The sequence below is a fragment of the Monodelphis domestica genome, chromosome 1, assembly GCF_027887165.1.
Source record: "Monodelphis domestica isolate mMonDom1 chromosome 1, mMonDom1.pri, whole genome shotgun sequence".
Taxonomy (NCBI): domain Eukaryota; kingdom Metazoa; phylum Chordata; class Mammalia; order Didelphimorphia; family Didelphidae; genus Monodelphis; species Monodelphis domestica.
The window spans coordinates 80853228-80879843 of record NC_077227.1 but is presented as its reverse complement, the minus strand read 5'-3'; the positions used below and the strand labels follow the sequence as shown (position 1 = coordinate 80879843).

At 40.1% G+C, this 26616-nt stretch overlaps 1 protein-coding gene across 50 annotated transcripts in view; it reads right to left on the bottom strand.

Moving 5' to 3' along the window:
- Window positions 1-14366: 14366 nt before the first annotated feature.
- SORBS1 (sorbin and SH3 domain containing 1) overlaps window positions 14367-26616 on the bottom strand; it is a 322212-nt gene continuing 309962 nt past the window's right edge. For 29 of the 50 annotated variants that reach the window (XM_056801998.1, XM_056802016.1, XM_056802042.1 and 26 more), the window contains 4 exons: window positions 23448-23507; window positions 22706-22896; window positions 20632-20744; window positions 14367-17633 (listed from right to left, as the gene is read on the bottom strand). In XM_056801998.1, the coding sequence (XP_056657976.1) occupies window positions 17566-17633; window positions 20632-20744; window positions 22706-22896; window positions 23448-23507 (432 nt within the window). In that variant the 3' untranslated portion in view covers window positions 14367-17565. The remainder of the gene's footprint in view (window positions 17634-20631; window positions 20745-22705; window positions 22897-23447; window positions 23508-26616) is intronic. The other 21 variants (XM_056802112.1, XM_056802087.1, XM_056802106.1 and 18 more) reach the window with 2 other exon arrangements.

The window sequence follows — 26616 nt, the reverse complement described above, 5'->3', positions numbered from 1 at the left end:
CTCCCGCCCCTGGCCCCGCCCTCGCCTTTGCCCTGGCCCTGGCCCTGGCCCTCGCCCAGATCCAGTGCCCCCTCTCTTCCTGGCCCTAAACTGGTCCTCGCCATCAGGTTAAACCAGGGCACCTCCACCGCAGGGCATACGGAGGAGCGGAAGGAGTGCTTTCGAGGATTGGGCTAATTTAGGGGCGCACAGGGTGGAGACACAGGAGGATACCATTAGCTCCTGCTGCCCCCTCCCAACCCTGTATCCCCCCACCCCACCCTGGCCAGGGAGCCCGAGGCTCTAAGCAGGCGTTTCGGGCAGGCTGAGACCCGCACCCCTGCCGGGTCCACAAGGTGAGGAAGGGTGGGGAGAGGAAGGGTGGGGCTGCACCGGTATTTGGTTTTTAACCCTTGAAGAGCTGTGCAGTTATTTTACCTGAGCTCAATCCCATGTTCACTTCTATTAAGCATACTAACAGCTGATTTTTTCTCATTCCAGGGACAATCTAACTCGTCTTCAAAGTTTTCTCAGGTCAGGACTTATTAAGTTTAGCAACTCTGCCCGGCATGAATAGTTCAGAGTTTGGAGAAAGAGGCCTGGACTGAAGGAGTTGCTGTAACTCCACGGACTGAAAAATGTAAGAAAAGGTCATCTTAAACTTGGGGATGAGAAATTTCTGGAACTTGGAAAGAGCACTGGCCAGAGCCTCTAATTCTCTTTGTAACTTTGGGCAGGACACCATCTTTCCAGGCTTCTCTTTCCTTATCTATAAAATGAAGAGCAGAACAGGCAGCTTGTTGTAGTCAGTGAGTGGAGAGAAAGCTGGCCTTCCAGGCAAAGATAATCTGGTTTTAAGTCCCTCCTCTGAAATATTGACTGTGAAACTGAGTTCAAGTCACGTAACTTTTCCTTTTCTTTCTTTCTTTCTTTCTTTCCTTTCTAAACTCTTACCTTTGTTTCTAGTATCAATTCTAAGACCAAAAAGCAGCAATCAGGATCACACAGCTAGGAAACATCTGAGGCCACATTTGAACTCAGGGCTCTTTTGAAAAAATATTTTATTTAATAAGATGATTTAGAATATTTTTCCATGGTTACAAGACTCATGTTCCTTCCCTCCTCTCCCTCCACCCCCTTCCTGTATCTGATGCATAATTCCACTGGGTTTAACATGTGTCATTGATCAAGACCCATTTCCATATTATTATTTGCACTAGCTTGATCTTTTATTGTCTGCATTCCCATTGAACCATGTGATCAAGCAGTTGTTTTTCTTCTGTGTTTCTTTTCCCATAGTTCTTCCTCTGAGTGTGGATAGCGTTCTTTCTCATATGTCCCTCTGAATAGTTCTAGATCATTGCATTGCTGCTAGTAGAGAAGTCCATTCATTACATTCGATTATACCACAGTGTAACAGTCTCTGTGTATAATGTTCTCCTGGTTCTGCTCCTCTCACTCTACATTAATTCCTGGAAGTCGTTCCAGTTCACATGGGATTTCTCCACTTTATTATTCCTTTGAGCACAATAGTATTCCATCACCAACATATACCACAATTTGTTCATCCATTCCCCAAGCCGAGGGCATCCCCTCATTTTCCAGTTTTTTTGCCACCACAAACAGTGTGGCTATGAATATTCTTGTACAAGTCTTTTTCCTTATTTCTCTTTGGTGTACAAACCCAGCAGTGCTATGGCTGGATCAAAGGGCAGACAGTCTTTTAGTACCCTTTGGGCATAGCTCCAAAATTGCTTTCCAGGATGTGAACCCAGGACTCTTAAAGCTGATGTTCTATCCATTGTGCTACCTAGCCATTCCCAGGAAGATGCCCTTTTCAGTGCCCCAAGAAACTCTAAGGCAGTGATGGTGAATCTTTTAGAGATGGAGTACCTTCAGGCTGCATGTGAACCACTCCTCCCCCCTCCCCCCAGACTAGAGGAAGGAAGCACTCCCATTGGGCTGTTGGGCAGAGGGGCCAGTGATGTGAAAAATGTCCTTAGGCATAGGGGGGAGGGAGCAGCCCCCTCCAGCACACCATAGGTTTCACAACACAGCTCTAAGGTCTCTAAGGCAACTCTAAGTAAAACTTTAAAATGATCTTCATTGGTCAAGGGAGTTCCCTCAATAGGAACTGACTAAATCCATGAAATTACAGATCACCTGTCACAAAACAAATAAAATTAAAGAAGTTGCGTTGGAGGTCAGATCCCATCTAGGTCTTTAAAAAAATCACTTCGAATGGTTTGGTTTTTCCAAGTGTCTGGACTGAGGAATGGATTGCTACTGTATGAGGGGAGTAATCTTGTTTTTTGCTTGTGTATCACCCACAGTGACTAGCCGTGTTGGGCTGCTAGCTGATACTCACTACATACCTTCTTTGTGCCCCAGCCACAACCTTTACACATACATGGTTCGGTTTCAAAAATCTGCCATCTGGCTTCCACCCACCTATTTTCACGTATGCCCTACTTCGTCTGCCTAAAATTTGCTACAGATAGTCTGAAGTCTCAGTCTCAATCTGACAACTAGGTCTTTGGGAGCAGGGTGCTGGAGAAACTAAGAGGAAGATCAAACCTGCTAGAAGGTGGTCTAGGAAACGAACTCAAAACATTACCTCCGGCAATGTTTCACAAAATCAAAAATGGATTCAGAACTCGGGTCTCAGCTCCCAGTTATCATTGTGTCTGCACGCCCCAGAGTTACACTCATCTCGAAACTCTGCATTTTAAGGGATGTCGGACAGCATCCTCCTTTGGGCTCCCCTCCCCACCCCCAGAGGAGCTGTGAAAGCAGAAGTCACAGCCTCTCAGTCCCAGGCTCAGTTGATAGATTGGGAGTCCGGGGATAACCGAGGAGGAGGCACCTCTTAGGAGGTTTGCCCTCCAGCTGTAAATCACGCCGTTAACGCTCCTTTAACTGCACCTTTGGTCCGGCTTCTCTCTTTATGTAAAACGAACTAAATAATGAGGAGAAAACCAGCATCAGTGGCACTCAAGGCATGAGCCATGTTTCCTGTCTCTTTCAGTCTCTCTTCTCTTCTCTTCTCTTCTGCCCATCCCCTTCTGCCCTTTCATTCCCCTTACGTGCTGACCTCACCCTCCTCCCCTCCGCCTATCCACAGAGCCCAACGCAGAGCGCAGAGGTCCTTTGTAACAGCCTCAGTTTCTCACAGCTGTGAGTAACAGGCTGACAAGGGAAGCTCATTAGGCACCGAGCCACAAACGCTATTCTCTCTTATCCCTCCCTTCTTCAACTTCCTGTTTCAGTCCCTGTTAAAACCAGAAGTGGCATCTCAGGATCGGATCCCTCTGTGGTCCAGGGCAACTCACTGAGCATGCTCAGGCACTGGTTTGCATATGCTCCGGACCAGAGTTGTTCTTCATTTCTAGAAGTGTTGAGTGCGCGGTCAGACAAGATAAATAACAGAACATGCAAAAGGATCACGAAAATATAACTCGGTGGAGACTGAGGAAGAATGGAGGCAAACAGTGTTATATGACTTGCCCAGGGTCACACAACAAGCAAATATCCGAGACTACATTTGAACTTGGGGCGACGTCTTCCTTTCTCCAGGCTCCCTACTCTAGCCATTTCCCCACCTTTAGTCATTCACCTCCAGCCAATTCCGTGACACTGGGCTTGCTCTTTCTCCAACAGGACTCTCCATTTCCCAACTTTATTGCAGAAATCAAGAGAGATAGGGAATTCTTTGCAATCATGAAGGTGGCCCTTAGGAATATGCTAGCCATGAGACACTAGGTAAGCTACTATCTTCTCAGCTTCAGTTTTCTTATTTGCAAAAGGGGGATAATTGTTGTCTCTCATCATGAGAATCAAATGAGTTATCATACATTGGTAGATGAGGAAGTGGATAGAACACTGGCCCTGAAGTCAGGGAGAGAATTAAAATCTAGTCATAGACCCTTTTCAGCTGTGTGACCCTAAGCAAGGCACATAACCTCTGTCTGCCTCATTTTACTCACCTGTAAAATGGTAATAATAATAGCATCTCCCTCCCAGGATTGTTGGGAGAATCAAATGAGATAATATTGGCAAATTGCTTTGCACACCTTAAAACATGATGTAAAAGCCAACTGTTATTATGTATACATAGCAAACTTTAGGATAATATGTCCCTGGTGGGGCAGCCAGGCCTGGAGCAAGGAGATCCTGGAGTCAAATCTGGCCTCAGATACTTTCTAGCCAAGTGACCCTGCACAAGTCACTTAACCTCCACTTAACCGCCGTTACTGCTTTTTTAAGCCTTGGAACCAATATAGAGTATTGATTCTAAGATGAAAGGTAAGGATTAAAAAAAAAGAATATGTCAGTGCTAGCTGCTTATTAGTATTATTATTATAGCATTACATGAATGAGAAGCAGCATGTGTAATTGAAAGAATAATAGACTTATTGTCAGGATAGTCCTCAGTATGAATTCTGACTCTGACACTATGGCCATTAAGTACTCTGTGGCTCAGTTTTCTCCTCTATAAAGCAAGACATTGTCTTACTCACAGGGTTGTTGCAAATATCAAATGAGATAATATATGTAAAGCTTAAAAATTGTTGCAGAAATGTCAGTTATTATTATTAAATATCTAAAACTATTATTTCATCCATGTAGGGATGTCACTTGAGGTGACTGACTTGCCCAGGACCACACAGTCAGTATGTTTCAGAAGTGGGACTTGAACTCAAGTCATTGCTGACTCCAAATCTAATGCACCATCACTACTCTACTATGCCTCTAAGATCCAGTATTTTATTGGTGTATATCATCAATTTTTGGCTTTTTTGATCTCAGGACCCCTTTATACTCTTAAAAATTATCTAGGCTCCCAAAGAGCTTTTGCTCCTATGAGTTATATCCATTGATAGTAACTTAATTTGGAATTAAAACGGATAATTTAAAAATATTTAATAAACTGATTAGTAATTAATAAAGTATTTAAAACAACAGTAATTACACTGATTAAATGCCAACGTGCATTATTTTTATGAAAATTATTTTCCAAAACAAGAAAATTATAGTGCATTGTTTTATTTGTTTTTGCAAATATACTTAATGTCTCACTTAAAAGAAGACAGTTGGGTTCTCTTATATGCTTCTGCATTCAATTTTCTTCAATATGTTATTTTGATTGAAGTATATGAAGGAAATCTGGATTCATACAGTAGGAAATGGGAGGAGAACTTTAATAGGCAAATGACATATTAGTATTATTATGAAAAAAAGTTTTCATTTCAAGGACTTCCCAAAAGGGTCTTGGGGACTTCAGGAATCCATACAAAACCATTGATATACTTACTCCATTGACATAGATCATAGGCTTTTCACTCTGATCCAGGTTATGATAGATTTGCCTGGACCAAAACATTCCTCACATTATAGCCAACTCTGTGGTGATGGGCTTCTGGTAAGTAACTTAGCTCGGTTGTTCTTAGCCTTCAAGAACCTTAGATCCCCTCAACACATTTACTTGGAGGCAGATCGGAATAGGACTTTATGGAAAGGTTATTTGGTAAATAATATTTTCTCCCTTTTACATGTAAAAACAATTTTAATATTTATTTTTTAAAGTTTTGAGTTCCAAATTCTCTTCTTTCTTCTCACCCTACCTTCCCTGCCCCCTTCTTGAGAGAGTAAGTAATCTGATATAGATTTTATGTGTGTAATTATGTAAAACATTTTTCCTTATTAGTCATTTGGTGGACAAGATCTCAAATTAAAAAAAGAAGAAAACGAAATAAAGTATGCTTTAATCTCCAATCAGACACCATCCATTCTTTCTTGGAGGGCAAGATAGGATTTTTCATGAGCCTTTGGGACTGTCTTGGATCACTGCATTGCTGAGAATAACTAGGTCATTCACAGTTTTTCATCAAGAAATATTGCTGTCACTGTACAATGACTGGGTTCTGCTTATTTCACTTTGCATCAGTTCATGTAAGTCTGGAAACATTACTCTTTAAAACTTTGTAACCAATATCCTTCGGTTACATTAGGACCTGTATTTGACCAGTTCTGTTCTATTTACATCCTTTCTTGTCCCACTTAAGACTCTTTCCAATCTTGTCCCAGATAGGAAGGGATTCAAGTCCAAAGTTGCTCTTGCCATTTCTTCTGCCTTTCTACTTCCTTCTAAGTTCTTTCTGGGCTTTCCAGCTGGAGCAGTTGAGTTTCTATAACTATGCCTTGCCTTCAGGGGTGCTCTTATCACCTCCTCCATCACAACCAAGGTCACAACTTCAGAACTGGAAGGAACTTCAAAGGCCATCTTATCCAACCTGCATCTGAACTAGAATAACCTCTGGCAAAGGGTTTCAATAGCTAGAGCTAGAAAGAAAGGCCTCTTGCAGATTGTCTAATCCCCTTCATTTTACAGATAAGAAAGCTGACCCCTAGAGAAGCTTTGACTTGTCCCAGTGCTATAAAGCTGGGTGTTTGCATGTAAGAAGATAGGGATTTCTCCAAAAGGAGCCTTTCCTATGCAAATGGAAGAAGAGAATGAAATTTATTTAGCTAGGTAGTGTAGCTGATATAGCAGGGGACTTGAAATCAAAAAGACCAGTTAAAATCTCAGATACTTACTATGTGGTGGTGGGTAAGTCATATAACCTCTCAGCCTTAATTTCCTCATCTCTCCTGGGGATAATACTACCACCTATTTAATGGTAAGTTGTAAGGATCAAATGAACGAACACATGTAAATCATTTCATAAAGCACGATTTTTGTTAATGTTCAGTCACGTCCGACTCTGTGACCCTATTTTGGGGTTTTCTGGGCAAAGATACTGTAGTAATTGTCCATTTCCTTCTCCAACTTGTTTTGCAAATGAGGAACTGAGGCAAACAGTGATTAAGTGACTTGTCCAGGGTAACATAACTAATGTTTGAGGCTTGATTTGATCTCAGGAAGATGATTCTTCCCGATTCCAGACCCAGCACTCTTATCTACTATACCTCTATGGCTGGTTAATGGAATACCGATTCCAGATCCTATCTTGGGTGCTTTGAGTTATATGCCAACCAGTCTCCTCATCCAGCCCCAAATCCAGGTAGCCCTTGTTGTGCCAGTAGCCACCACCATAACTCACATTTCTCTGATGTTTTATATATATTATCTTATTTGGTTCTTGCTACGACCACATGAGCTTTAGGTACTTTTATTATTCCTATATAAATCAGGCATGAGTGGATACGTCGTCCACTTTTCCTAACTCTGAGGCTCCTTTGAATACTCTTTGGAGCATGTCTCCATTGCTTCTTCATCCCCTATTAGGTGGATGAATGGAACTTCCTTTGGTTGGTTGCCTGCATCTTTCCAACTGGCGAGACTGAACCATTCCTTCTCTTTCAGATGCTCTCTTTTCAGCCATTCTTATTGGCTGCATTCAAAGGGTGAAGATACCATTTCTCACTTGCTCCCATCCCATGCTATGAACCTAACCAGTGAGAAGGGAAAGCATTTCCTTCTCCTGCTAACTCCCCCCCCCTCCTGTTCCCCTTAGAGAAATTGGCCTGGGGTGTTAGTTTTTGTACACTGTTGTTTAACTCCTCTGAGTTTCAGGTGTTAGAGGTGACACCCATCCCCTTCGTGACCTGGGAACCAGGATTGAAAACTGGATGGTACAGCCAGCTAGGCTAGCACGAGAGCCCTGGGAAGGTAGGATGCCTGTGACACCATAGGCATAGGGTTTGGGCTTTGGGACTAACACTGTGCTCTATGGAAGCTAAGCCATGAATCTCTTCTCCTCTCCAAAGACTGAGATGATACAAAGGATGATTTTGCTGGGGGAGAAAATCTATATCTTTGTAAATATTCCTGGGTAAAAACTAATGAGACCATCAGATGTTAAATAGAACTGGATTGCAAAAGACCAACCCCCTACACTTGGGTACGTTATCAGTGGGGAATGGAGTCATTTGCAGAGAGTGTCAATACCTCCTCAGTTTCCTTATAGGTACCAAAGAACCCTGGGGATGGAATGAAATCTAATACGTTTCGCCTTTGGGCAGTAAAAACCAGGGTGGTTACATCCATTTTACAGATAGGAAAGTGAGGCTTAGAGAGGTTAAATGACTTGTTAAGAGACACACATCTAGTGTATAAGATTTAAGGCCAAGTACTGCTAACTCCAAGTTTAACATTCTATCTGCTGGACATTTTACCAGGTAGGGACTACAAATGAATTCCCTTTTTGAGAGTGTCTAATAGTAATAGCTAACTTAACCAGTTAGTGCATTGCCCAGGTAAAAAATATAAAACCATATCACTTGGAGAGGCATTTGACAAATTGACACAACCATCAGAGGTCAAAACAAGATATGGGAGTATAAAGAGGCAAGTTTTACCTCTTTAAGCACCAGGAATAACAGACAAGTCAACCAATCAACATTTATTGAGTACCTGCTATGTGCTGGGCACATCAAGAGACAAAAGACAGTCCTTACCTTTTAGGGGCTTACAGTCCAAAGGGGGAAAGTCTGCAAAGAGCCATCCTTGCCTTTTCTACCTCTCTTCTGGTCATAAGGTGGCTGTAGCAAAGACCAGATTTAATGGGGTCTGAACCTTTGCCACAGTTCCTTTACTCCACTCTGAGATGCTCATGGCTACTAGGCTCTCCCTTTCCCAAAAAAGAGCCTAGCTTTCTAAGGTGGCTTGGTCTCTGCCCATGCATCTGATTAGTGTCTTCTGTTGACTATGGTGGAAGCCACCCAAAAGAAACACCCTGGCAAGAGAAGAAAGGCTTTTTACCCATGGTTCTTTGCTGCACCTTTTGGGGGTTTGACTTCTTCAATATCATCTGAACACCATCTTGCAAATCCCATCTTCCACTATTTATCCCATTACTACCCAGACTCCCTTGTTCAGTCATTTCAGTTGTGTTTGATTCTTCATGAATCCATTTGGGGGTTTTCTTGTCAATAATACTGGAGTGGTTTGCCAGTTCCTTCTCGAGTTCATTTTACTGATGAGGGAACTGAGACAAACAAGTTTAAGTGACTTGCCCAGAGTCACATAGCCAGTAAGTGTCTGAGGCCAGATTTGAGCGCATGTACTCCAGAGTCCAAACCCAGTGCTCTATCCACTGTCAGCTTTATCTGACTCTCTTGGGTTTATATATATATATATATATATATATATATATATATATATATATATATATATAACATTCAGGTGCTTGAGAAGAATAAAAGGTTACTTTCCCATAGTCCTCTACCATTTTATTCCTTCCATTGTCTCATTTCTATCAGCTCCCCTCCTCCCTCTAAATTTATTTCCTCACTTGTGGTTTGCCTTCCCTATGTGTCTGCCAAGTGTTGATACCATGGCTGGCCTATTTATAACTCTGGTGGAGGGAGGGCAGTCCCACCCATCAAACAGAGCCAAACTACCCTAAAGCTGCCAAACTATGGGGTCAGGACTTCAAGCAGACAATGCAGCTTCCCATATACCTCACCCACTTTTCTCACAATCTCTTTGTATCCATCTTTCCCTCCACTTATCCGACTTAGCACTTGTCATAATTCCTCTCCTGGGCACATGTATAGTGGCAATGACAGAAAGAGCCAAGCAGTAGGACTGCTGATTTTTAGGCTCCCACTCCCTTTAGTGTCCCCTTGAGTCTTTAGTACCACCCTAACCCGGCAACCCAATCTTACATTCTCCTCTTCCGTATGTGATGAAAGTTGGCCATATTGGAAGCCAGGTAAAAACCTAACTGGCCCTTATATTATTAGGGCTCAGTTCTACTGTTGCCAAACCTTTGATTCTTCTGTCACCTCCCATTTGATCTCATGAATCACTGGCATTCCTAGTACTATTTAGAGGGGCAGAGCCATTGACACTGGAAGGAAGAATAGGGCAGAAGAAAAGATTTTAGGTCCAAGTTCCTAGAAATGTGCCTTGCACACAGAGACTCAGTGAATGTTTGTTGGGTTAAATAAGAATATCTTGGTCATAAATAGCCAGTCCCAGGTTTTCCAAGGGTATAACTGTTCCGGGTCCCGGATTGAGATTCAGTGGACTTGAGTTCAAATCCCAATTATGTCACTTATTCTACCCATGTGTCTTTGTGGATATACCCTAATTCCCCCCTCCCAACATGTCCTGGAGTTTATACTGTTAACCACTCAACTTCCTTGGCTTCAATTTCTATATCTGTAAAGGGAAGAGGCTAGATTCATTGACATCTAAGGTCCTTTTCTCTCTCTAAATTTATGATTCTTTCATGTTGATCTCTGGAAGATCCAGGGCCTTTCCTGTGGTTTCTTTCCTCTCTGTTCTGGAACTGTAAGCCTAAACTCAGAAGACTAAATTTAACAACAAATTCCACACTAAGCCAGTCAATGTCCCTCAAGACCAGTGCTCTGTCTCTGACAATGGGCTAGAGAAAAATTCCGTGGAAAAAGAACATGATTCACTAATTCATCATTCATTCAACAACTACTTAACAACATGTAATATGTGCAAAACACAGTCCTGGATTTTGGAAGAGATGCAAAGAGAATGGACATGACCCTGGATCTCCTGGACTTTATATTGGAAGGGAATGGCAGAAGGGGGTAATTATGATGTATAGACTAATATATAATCAAATAAAATAGTTATCGTGTGGGACAAAATGTACTGTAATTAAAGCACAAAATTGAGGTTAAAATACAATCAAAAGGAGGGGCAGCTTGGTAGCTCAGTGGATTGAGAACCAGGCCTAGAGACGGGAGGTCCTAGGTTCAAATCCGGCCTCAGCCACTTCCTAGCTGTGTGACCCTGGGCAAGTCACTTGACCCCCATTGCCTAGCCCTTACCATTCTTCTGCCTTGGAGCCAATACACAATATTGACTCCAAGACGGAGGGTAAGGGTTTAATTTAAAAAAAAAATACAATCAAAGGGCAGCTAGGCAGTATAGTAGATAAAGTATCAGTTCTGGATCTAGGAGGATCTGTATTCAAATTTGGCCTCAGACCCATCCTAGCTGTGTGACCCCAGGTAAGTCACTTAGACCCAATTGCTTAGCCTTTGCTGCTTTCTATCTTAGAACTGGTACTAAGACAAAAGGTAAGGGTTTTTTTTTTTTTTAAAGTACAATCAACAAGCATTTTAAAGCACCTACTATAGGCAGTTCAAAAGATAGTGTGCTGGATCCAGAGTCAGGAAGACCTGAGTTCAACTTTGGCCTCAGACACTTACTAGCTCTGTGACCCTGGATAGGTCACTTAACCTCTGTTTGTTTCAGTTTACTTGATTTTAAATGGGAATAGTAATACCACTTATCTCTCATGATTGATGTGAGGATTAAATGAAATATTTGCAAAGTACTTATTAGAGTACCTCACATGTAATAGTTATTTAATAAATGCTTGTTCCCTTCCCTTCCCCACTAGTTATATGTAAAACAATGTGCTAGGCAATAGAGATATAAAGAAAACCCCAAAATAGACCCTTCTCTATAGGAGCTTAGATTCATATTGGGGGTGGGGAAGAATTCATGCATAGACATGATTATATAAGGAAGAAGAGAGTACTAACCACTATGGGGGGCAGGCAAAGGTTTGCTTACAAGGTGGCACATGAGCTGAGCCTTCAAAGAGGAAAGGGATTCGATGACTGCATGCATTCCAGGTTTGGGGATGGAAGGAGAGAAGTACAGTCATGCAAACTCATGGAGGCAAAAGATGGAATGCCAAGGCTGGGGAACCATCAGTGGGCTAGTAGAGAAAGGAAAGAGAATTTCTGACTCTGGGATCAGTAAAGGTCTTCATTCTCCTCGTTTTCATCCTACTTTCTGATCACACTTTCTTTAATCCCACTTCCTGACCCTCAGGATGGATCTTTCCCAAGGTCCACATCTGACTTTAGTTTGGTTTTTTGTACTCCTTCTTAGTAATCTCATTCACTTCTATATATTCAATTATTACTTTGATGCCTCCCAGGGCAGTATCTTGAGACTTGAGCTCTAGACCCAGTTTTGAACTGATTACTAAACTTCCTCCCTTGGATGTGTAAGCAGAACCTCCGACTCAACATATCCAATAAAGAATTCTGCTCTTTCTTCTGATCTTATTTTCCAGTGACCCCAAAATATATACAATTACCTGTGCTTGATACCTCATTGGTTTTTCATCTCTCCTATTGTTATTGAGTCCTATCAATTATATTTCTGAAATCTTTTTAATTGATTTCTTCCATTTCTGACTGCTACCACCATTCCTAACCATCTGGGCTGCAGTTATTGGTCTTCTTGCTTGCAGTCTTGCAGTCATCTATCCACGATTCCATTGTCATAATATATATGTATATATAATATATATATATGTGTGTGTATCAGCATATGATAGGTTACTACTCTGTTCAAAACCCAATAGATCCTCTCTGTTGACTATTGAACAAAGTCCAAATTTCTTAGCTTGACATTTAAGAGCCTCCACAGTGTAGACTTTCCAGCCTAATCTTATATTTCTCTTATATTGCTTTCCCATCCCTTGCTTGGAATCTTCCTTACCTCTGTTGTAGCCAATCTTGATTATTATTATATACATATAATAATATTATATATACATATAATATATAAATATATATATAAAATAATAAATATATATGCCATTTTCCTCTTAGGAAAATATAAACTCTTAGAGAACAGGGGCTGTATCCTTCTTCATCTTTGTATCTCCAGTACCTACCATAGTCTCTTGTACATAATCAATGCTAAATAGATATTTGTTGTTAAATTTAACTGTACCTATTCAGCTATTTGCTCACTGTGGCTTTTGCTTATACTACTCTTTTCTTTTCCCCATCCATATCTAGAATTCTCCCCTATGTTACCTTTTAACTTTTGAAATTACACAGAACCTTGAACCTTTATTTTAGTTTTCTGAAGTCTTATGATTTTACCTAATTAGGTAATTTCTGATATGGAAATCTAGTCACCAGCTTTTGGCAATTCACCTATATGTAAATCATAGTCTTGGTATTCTAACCTTTGCCCAGGACAACAGCATGGCTAGGTGGCATGCCCCTGACCATGTAGCTGATATGCCAGAGGAAAGCCATTGAACTCAAATGCTACAGCTTGGCCTCTGTCCATTAGGCCAGTTACCTCCCTTAACTTTCCTTAAATGATTCCTTAGGGATCTATTATCCATGAATTTAAATTCTCAAATATTTATTTTAAACCTAGATCATTTGCAGCTTAATGAGCTCTTCAAGCTTATCACCATGATATAAACTAGTTCATTTAAAAATCTGTTCTTAAACTGCCACATTAAAACCTTATGTGGTAGGCTCCACTACCAGTATAGATTAGGAGCTCCTTGAGGACAGGGCCTACCTTATGCCTTCTTTTGTATCTCCAGCACTTTGGATAGTGCCTAGAATGCAGTAGGCACTTAATTTTTATTGAATGATTGGCATTCTAGGATGTGGTAGTCAAATCTATGCACATCCTTTCTATAGTCTCCATGATTACATAGACTTTGATAATGCCTTCTCGCTTCTTGCCATTATTATCTTTTTAGTTCATCCACTAAAAGTGTCCCTCACCCTCAACTATTTTAGTTGTCTTTCTCTGGTCCTAGGAAAGCATTGATCCCATTGATTTACCAGTAAGGAAACAGATCTTCAATTCCATCATTTTTCTTGATGTGCAAACCATGGCTTCATAAAGTATATTGGTTATTAGGAGGTGAAGATGACTATTTTTTCTGTATCCTTCCTAATGATGCCCCAAATTTGCTTGGTCTTTTTGATTACAGAAGCACATTATAACCATATTATCCCACCAAAGAAGAGAATAGAGACCCAAAGTAGCAGAGGCCAAGACAGAATTGTAGGAGCCATCCAAAGATAAGGGACTAAAAAGAGAATAGGAGCAAACCTAGAAACAGAGATGGTCAGAGAGGCACAAGGAATAACCTCCCCCAAATCTGCATCATTATAGAAACCAAAGAAGGAGAGTGAACTCCTTTTAATAATAAAGCCCTGTTAGTCATGATTTACATATTGGGATTGGCTGGTATTTTCATCTAGGAGTGGCTGGCCTAGGTGTCACATTCCCAAAAGAAGTCGAGATTGAAGAAGCCTTATAAAAGGCCACCAGATTACTTAATGATGTCATCGCTGGTAACCTTAGAGAATCAATAAGTCAACAAACATGAGCATTTATTAAGGACTCATTATGTGCCAGGAACTGTGCTAAGTTACTCCCTCCTGCTAGAAGTATGGTAACATGAGCAGAAACCCAATTATAAGGTGTTAAGAATGGAATAGATAACTTGAAGAAGCTGGAGTGGTTAGCATATATATATATATAAAACTGGCAAATGAAGGGGAAGAGAGAAACCATAATAGGTAAGAATGAAAGTATACCACGCAACTCGGAATAAGGTTTATTAAATAATCTGTACAGGAAATGTAGCAGTAATCCAACACATCTATTTATTATCAAATAAACCATAATCCACTGCAATAAAGAAAAATAAATGAACACAAGATCTGTGTCTGTATAGTACATGCTCTCTGTGTGTTGTCTCAATGGCAATCCTTTAAATTAACTGGTTACATAGAAAGTCAGTTATTTTTTCTTTCAGAATATAATTTGCATATTAACCTATTCTAGCAACAGGACTAAATATTACTGCAGGGAAACAAGACTGCAAAGGAAAATTTTTCAAAATTCATAAATGAGGATCAGAGTTATTGCCCTTCCCCCCAATGATGATGATTTTAAAGCTGTGACATTTTACAAGTGTCTTTTTGTGCTAAAAAGAAAAAAAAATCCATGGGGGTTAACTTGGAATTCCTTCATTTAAATAAAAATGCAAAAAAACAAAAACAAAAACAAACCCTTCATGACTTCCTTACTGTCTTCCTTTCATTCAAATTGTTAAAATTATTTTTTTTCTATACAAGGTAAGTACATGGTCTATACAAATATACATATGTACAGTCCCACTTCTCAAAGATGTGATTTCTTCTTTTTACTGATCCCAGAGAGACTGCAAAAGATGTTTTTAGACCCTGCAGCATGGTGAAGATATCAAAATGTATTGCAAGTCATGCTATCAGTTAGTTGTACTTGCTGTTAATAAACCTGTATAAACATTGTAAGCATAAAAATAAGTATTTGATATTCCTAAATGTCTCAAGACGAAGTAGCCACTAGAAACCTTGGCTACTTGTTCTGTGATATGTAGGAAGTTGAAATTTGATGCAGATGTTAAGTTTTTTCTTCTTAAACAGATGAGAAAATATGGTTGACAAACAGGGGGCTCTGGAGATGTATAAACTTATGTCAGCGGCATTATGTGTAAAATGTAATTTTACAAATTGGTCTGATTCTCTAGCTGTATTTTAGAGGTGTTAGAAGTTAGCTATCTAATGGAGAAGCACTCCTCCTGAAAATCTATGGTCTAATATTTTATCAAGAACAGTCTGCATCTAAAACAGACCGGAAAAATAGTTATCCAATGCAAGAGTTCCACTTCAAAGTGAATCATAACGCCATAGTGCTGATATGAATGGGCATGTGGGTGCCTGCACACATGTACACACACATGTTTTTACTAAATTGCCTGCAGAGAGAGTCCAAAAAAAGGGGGGGTACTACAATCTGGTGACAATGGTTGCCCAGATAGTTTGATTTCTGAGGCATCAAAAGGATTCCTCTTGCCCAATGGTTTCTCCCTACCAGTTCTGAAATTTCCTCACTAACTCTTTATTTCTTTGATTAAGGCTTCATGCCTTGTTAAAGTGCAAATTTTCCTGGAAGAGGCAACCGATTAAATATTACTAGTCATTTTTATGTCACTATGAATGAGTTTGTCAGGTTCTTTCCTGAGAACAGGTTTTGATAAGGTCAAAGATAGAGGAGGTAAGAAGATGCCACTGAGGTACAGAATAGAGTCCTTTAAAAGGGGAAATATTTACCTCTTCCTAATTTTTCCCAGGACATGTTCTATATAGGGGGGATCAGGGTAAAATAAAATATGGAGCAGCAGCTCTGTACCAAAAGAGCTAATGTAATGGTAGAGTGACTATACCCGTCTAGAGAGCTGAAGTTTACTATGTTTACATCCACTGCTGGAAGCCATGATGGGTGAACTCAAGGAGATGCTACTCTACCTTCCCAGCAGGGAACTCCTTTCATATATATGGTTCTGCTAGCTCTTATTTAGATATCCACAGCCATTGTCTGCCTGGTGTAAGTGTCGTGATTTGATGGCTCTCTCTCTGATTCTGGGATCTCTGAGAGATGAACTTCCATTCCCTCAGAGGAACAAAGAATTTTGGTCCTCCAATAGATGGCTGGATAAATGCAGACAAGAGAAAATAAGTTTAAGCAATTACTCTCTCTGTTCCAAGGATAGATCATATCAATGTGATTTTTGATTGATTCACTGAGATTAATAGAACTTTGAAAATTTCTTTTGAATCCAATTCTTTGTTTTCTGTAAGAAATATCCTTGTAGTCCTGTGCTCTCTGTTTTATGTATGATATACCAGGAAACCTTAACAATGGTCATCAAACAAATTTAACCTTGGTCTCTCTGAAGGTAAGTTAGTAAAAATTCCAAGGGAATATACATATGTATGTGTGTGTGTGTGTGTGTGTGTATATATATATATATGGATATGGATGGTGACTGGTTGCATGTTACCCCAATAAGCTATAGATCTACTTGACTTTAATCAGATGCAAATCCAACTTGTTTTTCTGACCTACTTCCTCTCTCACAAGCAAATGATACATGCTTTTTGTCAAAACACTTGGATATGTGGTGGAGATGGGGGTGAAAAAATGTAGTCCCACATCATACAGTCCCACATTGAATGGTACCTGGTTTCCATTATCCCTATCCTTACCACTAAAGTCTCAAGAGCATGGGTCCAAATCTGGTGAATTTGAGGGTCTTCAAATTGATCCCTGGTCTTCTAGACCCTTTCTGGGGTGGATTAGAGAGGCATGGATTGGAGGAAAGTTAGCAGTTTCTGATCAAACTAGTTTCCCAAACCCAATAAGGATCAGACCCTCAAACTTTAAGGTAGGACTTAATCAGATCTGGCTTCCTTGGGTTCTCTTTGGGTTGCTTCAGACTAAAATGAGCCCTCCGGTTCACACCAGCTAGATCAACACTCCTAGGATTGGGCTAGAACTGAATTGGCTTCCAAATGCAGAGGATGAGGGGGTATTACTTGCTTCTTTCATTCAGTTCCATGTCAGCTCACGGAAGAAGGGTGAGAGGAAGGACTGGTGGGGCTTATAAAGGCAGCTATGTAAACTAGAAGTCTGGCTTACTTCTTGTTGCCCAGCAAACAACTGGACCCTAGTTCATTCGTACATACATACATTCATTCATTCAAGAAACATTTGTTAAATCCCATTTTGAGTCAAGTCCTGTGCAAGGCCCTAGGAGGCTTGCACGTTCAACCCAACACTTCCTCAAGTTCCTTTTAAGACTTCTTACTTCATCCGTGCACTAACCGACTTATTGATTCAACATTGAGATAAAGAGATTGCTTTGTGTTTTGTGTTTCATCCACCAATAAAAAAACAATCACAGGTTCTCAGGCTTCTTATAAATACAAAGGTTTTACATAGTTGCCTGGAAAAGTACCAAACTGCCTTGTTCTTCTGGAAGTACCTACAAACAAAAACAGGAAACAAGAAGGTGAGTGTGAGTGGGAAGGTAGGACTTTTTTGCTTTGGGGGCAAGGTTTTTGGTTTTGGAAATTCTGAGAAAAATTCTTGGCTCAGTTTAATTAGCTCTAGTACAACTGGGATGGGACAAGAGTGGCATCACAGCTAGTTAAGTGGCAGAGGTGGAGTTCAGAGGCCAAGTCTAGTGCTCTACCCATATAATACCCAAATGGCAATACCATCTGATGTTTGTATAGAGCTCTACAGTTTCTAAAGCCCTTTTACATCCATGATCTTTCCATGATGCCATTAAAGCTTTATATGCACCCTCTAATGTAGGCAGTATATACAGTGCTCCCTCGCCTATTGTGGGAGTTACGTTCCAGAGACCCTTGATAGATAAAAATCTGCAAAGTAGTTGCAGTTTTATATATATATATATATATATATATATATATATATATATATATATATATATATATATATACACACACACACACACACACACACATAGTGATATATAGGCTTTATAAACCCTTCCCTTTCTCCTATAAACCTTTTCCACACTTATTAACCTATAGTCATTGAGCTAATCAGTGCCCAGGATACAGAACACAGCACTGTGGTTGGTCACCTTTTATTCCATCAGTCAATAGTGTGTTGCAATAAGTGTAACTCCACAATACAGAATTAGATATATTTTTTAAAAAACCCTTGATACAGTGAAGCCCTGATAAGTGAACCAGGATATAGTGAGGGACAACTGTACAGGATCATTTCCACATTACAGGTGAGGAAACTAAGGTTGAGAGAAGTTAAATAACTTGCTTCTTAATAAGTGGCCAAATTGAAACTCAAACTGGAGTCTGATTCTTATTTCCACATTTCCCACTACACACCAAGAATAACACGAGTGATAAAAGTAGCTCATCAGCTCAGTGTCTCTCTTCACTGAAAGGGGAAAAAAATTACTGAGCAGTATAAGGTCTAGTCCTAAGCCCAGAATTGCTTCCTCAGTTCCTCTATTGACTTGGCCCAGATTCTTTCTCATCACTTCCATAGGCCATAAAAAGCCTCACCATGGAGATGCCTCTATTTAGGATCTGAATCACTGCCCTGGGACTGGGGATGGATATTTCTTATGTCTGAGTAAAGAGCTTCTCTGGCTATTCTTAGCTTCAGGGGTTGTCTTAACAAGAGTAGGCTGAGAAAAGTAGTCTCCTACATGTGTAGTTTAAGACTTTCCCCTTAAAAACATCTCAGAAATTTAAGAACCTTTTTTTCTAATAACATTTTAAATTCTTCTTCAATCTAGAGATCTCAGAGAAGGGGGAAACCTCCAAGAACAGGGATCAAAATAGAAGAAGTGGCATTTTCTAGTATTGTTCATCTTCAAGGAATTCAAAAAATTACTTATGGTTTTTCCTTAATTAATCTTTAGGGAGAAAATATTCTTAAATTCTATTTTAGGCTGAGAAAATTCAAGGACAGCAAAGACCTCAACTATTTACTCAATGACTTAGTATTTGACTTCCAATTTTATATTTTTGATTAGACAGCATTCTCTCAAGGCATACAGGGAGTCCCAAAAGGCTTAGTAAAGTTTTAAACTTTACCAGCTTATTTAAGCTATTAAACTTAAGATGTTAAAATTTTAAAATGTAGGAGGCTTTTTGGGACATTGCATTTGCACACCTATGGGCCAAAGCACATGCATAGTGCAGCGGAAAAAATAGTGCCAGGCAAAACATTAATTAGCTTTAGGTTTCAGTTTGTATTTCCATTGTAAAATCTAATCACTGACTTGTTTTAACTAAGATGTTTTCTTCAATTATGTTGATTGGTGACTGGGAATAAATGATAAGTTTGAACTTCTACAAGTATACATGGATTTTTTTTAAACCCTTACCTAATGTCTTAGAATCAATACTGTGTATTTGTTCTAAGGCAGAAGAATGGTAAGGGCTAGGCAATGGGGGTCAAGTGACTTGTCCAGGGTCACATAGCTAGGAAGATTTGAACCCAGGACCTTCCATCTCTAGGTCTTACTCTCAATCCACTGAGCCACCCAGATGCCCCCATACATGGATTTTAAAGCAAACCAACCCTTCTTGCACTGGTTGATAACTATACACTATTTTAAATGGTTTTAAAGTGAAATGTGGAGGCTTGTGGAAATGTAAGTAGACACTTAAGGCATTTGTTCCTTGATAGGCATTAACATATGGTTTTGGTTTGGTTTATTTTTAACAGTTATAACATGAATACTATCCATACTGTCTTATACAACCTAGGGAGTATCCCATTCTCTGACATGGTCTATGACCCAGAGAAACCATCTTTCTTGCAAAAAGAGTGCTTTTATTTGTAATTCCACTGAGTCCAACTTTTCCTTGAATTGCCAACAAACCTCGTGTTTGGAACAGGAGAAGCAATAATCCTCCCTTCCTCTTTGTTGTTTAGACCAGTACATTGGGTTCTGTTCCACATGCCCACATTTTAAGAGAGATACAGCCAAACTAGAGTTCTTTCAGAAGAAGGTGGCAAGGATGATCAAAGAATTTGAACCTATCTCATACAATGAATGGTTGAAGCCATTGTGTGGTCTGTGGAAAAGGTGACTTCAGTGGATCATAGTGGCTGTCTTCAAATATCTGAAGAGTGACCACATGGAAAAGGGATTAGCTTTATTCTATGCTGCTACATGAGGCAGAACTAAGACCAATGAACATAAGTTATAAGAAGCCTATTTAGGACCAATATCAATATAAGAAAGAACTTCCTAACAATTAGAATTGCCCGCAGATAGAATTAGCTGCCTTAGAAAGTGATAAATCTTTCATCACTGGATATGTTCAAGTAGACTCAAGGTGACAAATTATCATAGATTCTCCAAATGAGATTTTTGAATGGAAGAGGGGGCTGAATAAGATGATCTTTACAGTTCCTACTAACTTTAAGATCCTATGAAAAAGAGAGCAAAGAATGGCAAATATACTTACCAACAAACCAACCATCATCACATTTTTCTAAGACATCCACAATATCTCCATCTCGGAGTTCCAACTCATCATCATTCTGTGGTTTATAGCTATATAATGCTTGGTAGCTATATCTAAAAGAGAAAGAGATTATAATATACCTTGTGACTTGAATTCCACTGGGTTCTTTAGCAATTGAGCAAAATCATCCTAGTTAATGAAAGATTGATTTACTAGTTTCCACTATTTCACTATTATTAAAAGGGAAGTAAACTCATTAGTCTATGTTCTCCTCTGGTATTTTAGCATTTACTGATGTTTTGCCAGCTGTAGGAGATGGCATAGCCCCCTTAGACAAGTGATAAAGAGACTATGAAGTCATGAAGAGCTGTTGCAGGAAATATTCCCAGGAAGGCATGCTCTGAGAGAACTCTGGTACCTAATAGTCAATACCGAGAAAATTGTTGTGCTTATCTTCCACCATGAATTAACATATCTAAGTCAAGGGGGCAGCTGGGTAGCTCAGTGGATTGAGAGCTAGGCTTAGAGACGGGAGGTCCTAGGTTCAAATCTGGCCTCAGACACTTCCCAGTTGTGTGACCCTGGGCAAGTCACTTGACCCCCATTGCCTAGCCCTTACCACTCTTCTGCCTTGGAGCCAATACACAGTATTGACTCCAAGATTGGAAGGTAAGGGTTAAAAAAAAAAAAACATATCTAAGCCAAGACTACTAAAAATTTGTCCTGTTAAAAAATAATCTCTCCTAGGTAGAAAGAAAGGTAAGCTCAAAAACATGTTTTGGGCCATCTAATTTTTGGGTTAGTATCCTCTTGGTAGTTGCAGATAAACTGTGAATTGTTTTATAAACGTTTTTCTTTCATTGCAGGGAATGAAGAAGGAAGAACAAAAACAAAAAAGGGGAGGTAGGGGTGACATGTCACAGCAAATAGAGCACCAGGATTGGAGTCAGTAGGACCTGGTTCAAATCTGGCCTCAGACACTTCCTAGCTGTGTGACTTCGGGCAAGGCACTTAACTTTTTATTACCTAGCCCTTGACACTCTTCTGAATTAAAATTGGTACTAAGACATAAAGTAAGAGTTAATAAAAAAAATAGAATAAGTGAATTCTTTCTACCAATGCAGGTCAGTAACTTACTCTACAATTTAAAGTCTTGGAAAGTTGAGTTTTTTTAAATCTCCCAAAGAGATTAAATATCATACCTAGGGGCAACATAGTTACTAGAAGTCTGGGGTGAGATTTGAATCCAAGTCTTCCTGACTCTAAGGCCAACTCTATCTACTATGCCATTTTGTATCATGCTTTACATATAAATTGCCATATACAAAATATGTAGTCATTCATAAGGTAAATTATTGGGCTAAGTAATCTGTCCACATTAGCAATTCTAACAATAGGAAAAAAGTACTTTCTAGCTGAGATGCCAGGGCAAATTCGAAATTAAAGGTATCTCCTGATCTGTGACCTTCTGTTATTTCCCAACAATACTGCCCTAGGGGGCTTAGTCTTGGGACCAGAAGAAAGGTAAGAAGTAAGTGCCTGACTTTAGGGCATCCTCTTCCTCTGCCCAGGGGTTATGAAGACAGGAGATTGGATGGCTTCTCAGGTTCTGGAAATGGAGTTACTTTATTAAAAATTCTCAGAACTGCTAGGAATAATCTATTCAATCCCTTTGTAGTTGCTACACAGACTAGCCTGCTTTTCTCTCTCTCTCTCTCTCTCTCTCTCTCTCTCTCTCTCTCTCTCTCTCTCTCTCTCTCTCTCTCTCTCTCTCTCTCTCCTCTCTCTCTCTCTCTCTCTCTCTCTCTCTCTCTCTCTCTCTCTCCTCTCTCTCTCTCTCTCTCTCTCTCTCTCTCTCTCTCTCTCTCTCTCTCTCTCTCTCTCTCTCTCTCTCTCTCTCTCTCTCTCTCTCTCTCTCTCTCTCTCTCTCTCTCTGTTTTACTGTTTCTGTCTCTGTCTGTCTGTCTCTCTTTCTCCCCCGCCCCAGGGACTTGCAGGAACATACTTAAGTCAGTTCTTGTAGGGATGCTTTAATCCAGACATAGTAATGACATAGATGGCATAAGTGACTTACAAATCCTGTAGGTTCTGACTTCTGTCAGAGGTGGTTCTTCGCTGCTGGGCTTGAGGTTGCTGAGAAATGATGAGAGATGATTTATTGTCAGTAGGAGACACCTTGTGACGAAAGTCAAGAGGATGAGAAACAGTACTGCAGTAATGAACAGACTTTTCGGCAATGTTTATGATCTCATTGCAAACTGCTTCCTGTGAGGTGGCCCCAGGAAATCCAGCAACCCCCATAAAATGGTCAACAAGGGGAAAAAAGAGAGAGAGAGATAGGAAGAGATGTGACATTCCAGATGAAGTCCAGGAAAACAACAGAGTTGAAGTTCCAGGCAACAAGGCATCCCGAAGTGAAGAGCGGAGAGTGAAGGAGGGATCCAGGTGTAAGCATGGAAAAACAGGTGAGATACAGAAAAAGGGTGGATTTAGTATAAACATTCAAACAAGCAGCAGAGGCAGCAGCAGAGTCTGTAAGCAGGGAGTAGCTGTTATAAACAGGATAACTTCACGGGGTGGTGTAAGGAGAGATACCCAGTCATGCACTAGAGAATTTAAACCAATCCCACTCATATATAGTGGCCATGTTATTGCTGCTAAGTTCCTCTCTTTTGTTGGCAGCTCTAACACCTGTATCTGTCACCACAGTATGATCATTCCTGTAGCTAGTAGCTTTACAGGCTAACAAGCCATCATTGGATGGAAAAAGTATTCTCTTTAAACAAGCTACAATCTTATTCAACAGGCAGTCTTACCACGTAGCTCTTTTCAGACTCTGTGAGATCTGGTCCTGTGCTCAATGAGTGATGTGAAGGCTGTGATCACCAAGCAAATTATAAGGGAGACATTTTAGCAGATGTCATATTGGTCAGAATTCAAAATAAAGAGCGCGGTGCAGAAACACACAGACCAAACCCCATCCCATTCAGCAGACCATTAGGCCATACAGGGCCCACGGTCATGGACTGGACACTGCACACACCACCAGCGTTGTTGCAGAAACACAAAGCAATGGTGGGAAGAGTTAGGGAGCAAGCAACTAGGCGATGGAATGGAGAACTGGAGAAACAGCTGTGGATACCACAAATGAACAGTACTGCCCTACAACACTGACAGTGAACAGAGAGATGGAAGGATTCGGTTTTAGCCTACTACTTCTGTCTTGGCTAATGGCCACAGCCACTCACTCAGGGCAAGACTGGGATTGGTATGTGGGGAGGAGTAGAGAACTAAGCCTGGAGTCCTCTCTTTTACCACTTAAGCCTCTCCTTTTGGGGAGAGGGTACTATTTTGTATCTTTTTACAAAACAAGGAGTGGCTACTTTTAAAGAAATGTTTCATAATATCTGGAATATCTATTAAGGAGATCTGTTCCCAGGAACATTTTTATATACATCAGAAAATACTGTAACAGCAAACCTTGTTGTTGCATGGATTCACATATGCTATGTGTCCATTTGTACTCTGTGAAACAATCTTGTATTCAATAAAAGCCCCTATGAGGGCACAATGACATCATTAATACAAATATTACCCATAACCTACTACTAACCTCAAAAATGGATCACGGATCATAACCTTTAGAGCTGGAAGGGATCTTGGGGATGATCTAGGACACTCTCCCCCCAATCCACAATCCTGATTTTTGACAGTTGGGGAAACCAAGACTCAGAGAGTTGAAATAACTTGCCCAAGGTTACAAAGGTAATTAAATCTTGGATTTAAACCGATATCATATGACTGCAAATTCAGTGCTCCATGCATTAATCCATGGTGCCTCAAAGGCTAGTAGTACTGTATTTTAGCTAGAAACTTTCAACAGAGTCCAAAACATTTTTTCCCTTCTAAAAGGATTCCATCTCAATCTCTAGGAAGTCTTACTCAATGGTCAATAAGAAAAATGTCTGCTTTTAAGATTTTCATTGAGTGATTCAATAAGGGGGTATAGGGTAGTTACTTAGTAGGGTAGAGAAATGGGTTCAGAATAATCTGCTAAAAACCAATGAGATTATAATGATAATAATAACTTGTTTATAGAGGGCTTTGAAGTTTACAAAACACTTTGCATATATTTTTTCTTCCACCTGGGCTTCATACCAACTCTAAGACAGATAAGCAGAAAGATAAACTAGATTCTAAGACACTTAGTACCCAGCAAACTTTTACTCTAAACCCTGAAAAATCTTGTCTCCTATGAAGTTGTTCTTAAAGAAGTTGTCTCTTTCAGAGTGACTCCAGACTTTGTTTAGAGGAACATTGGATCATAGTGTTAGAGATGGCAGGGGATTTACAGATCATTTAGTCTACTGCATCATATCATCTCCTAAAACACACACACAGGCACACATATTTTACAGATGAGGAAAATTAGACCTAGAATGGTTAAATGATTTGCCCAAGGTCATAAACTACGTAATAGTAGAGGGCTGATTTGAGCCTAAATCTTGACAGGAAATACTCATCTCTCTCCACTTCATGGAAACAATGTAGAACAAGACCCAAATGATAACAAAACCACTACCACTGACAACAGAACACCCCAAAGGCCCCCCCCCCCACCTCCAAGACAAAGCAAACAAAAACAGGAAGCATGTAGTATCTGGAAAAGGACTGATTTCAGAGTCTTCTTGATGTCAATATAGTAGAAAGCTTCAGGCAAAGTGACTATACTTGCATGGCAATAGGGTAAGTTTTAAATACCCACCAAGCCTGGTTCTTGGATACTTTATTCAAACTCTACCACAAGCATTTCTAAGCAACCAAATATGCTCTGCCTACATTTATTCTTATGTATGTAGGCTTTGCTGCAAAACAGATATCTCCATCCACCCTGTTCCCATAAATGGCAGCCAGATACATGCAGTTAGAGACTGCCAGGCAAAACAGGGAGTTAACTTCAATATCAGAAACAGAAAATCACAAAAGAGATCATCTGGGCCCCTAACCTTAAGTAGGTAAACGTTTAAACTGTTCTGGACCTGGTGACTGTCAATGGTTTTCTAAAAGAACTCCAGGACAGAAAGCTTCCTACCCTCCCCACTTCAGGAACTCCTTCCAGTGATGGTTAGTGATGTATTATCCTGGTAATCATTAATGGTTGCCTAGCAAGGGAACCTCTCCTGCTTTAATAAAACCATATTTGTCTGTCTATCTATCTATTTCCCTCTCTCCCTCTCTCCATTCCTCTCTACATCTTTCTCTCTGCCTCTATCTATCTATCCATCCATCTATCTATCATCTATCTATCTATCTATCTATCTATCTATCTATCTATCTATCTCTCTATCTCCCTCTCTCCATTCCTCCCTCCATCTCTCTCTGTCTTCGTATGTCTGTCTGTCTCTCTCCACCATTTCTCTTTCTCTCTCCCTCACTCTCTCTTCAGCTACAGATAAAAGTGTAGACAGTGGGAGCCTCTTGATATACAGCAGCATGTACATGTCCTTAAATAACAGGACCAATGTCTTCATAAAGACATGCAGATAGAGCATGCAAATTGGCTCAAGGGTTGGGCACTCTCCCTTGGAGGCTGAGCTGGTCCTGCCTCTAAGTTTAGGGCCTAATTTTGACTATCACCTCTATGGCAAAAGGAAAAAGAATAAGGAAAGTTAGGCCCAGAGAAACAAGGCTCCATGAAAGGGCAATATGGAGTTTTGACCTCACAAGACAGAAATAAACTTTTAAAGAACATCTAATAAGGAGATCCATCCCTGGGAACAGATTTGTATATACATCAGAGAACACCGTATAACACATCTCATTGACACAATTTTAGAATTGACTTCCACTACTAGACCCAGTAAAAGGAATTTATCATGTTGAGTTGACACTTTTATTCAATTCAACAAGCATTCATTATGCACTCATTGTATGCAGAATACTATCTAGAGATATATCAGATCAGGAGATCAGGAGAAATATAAG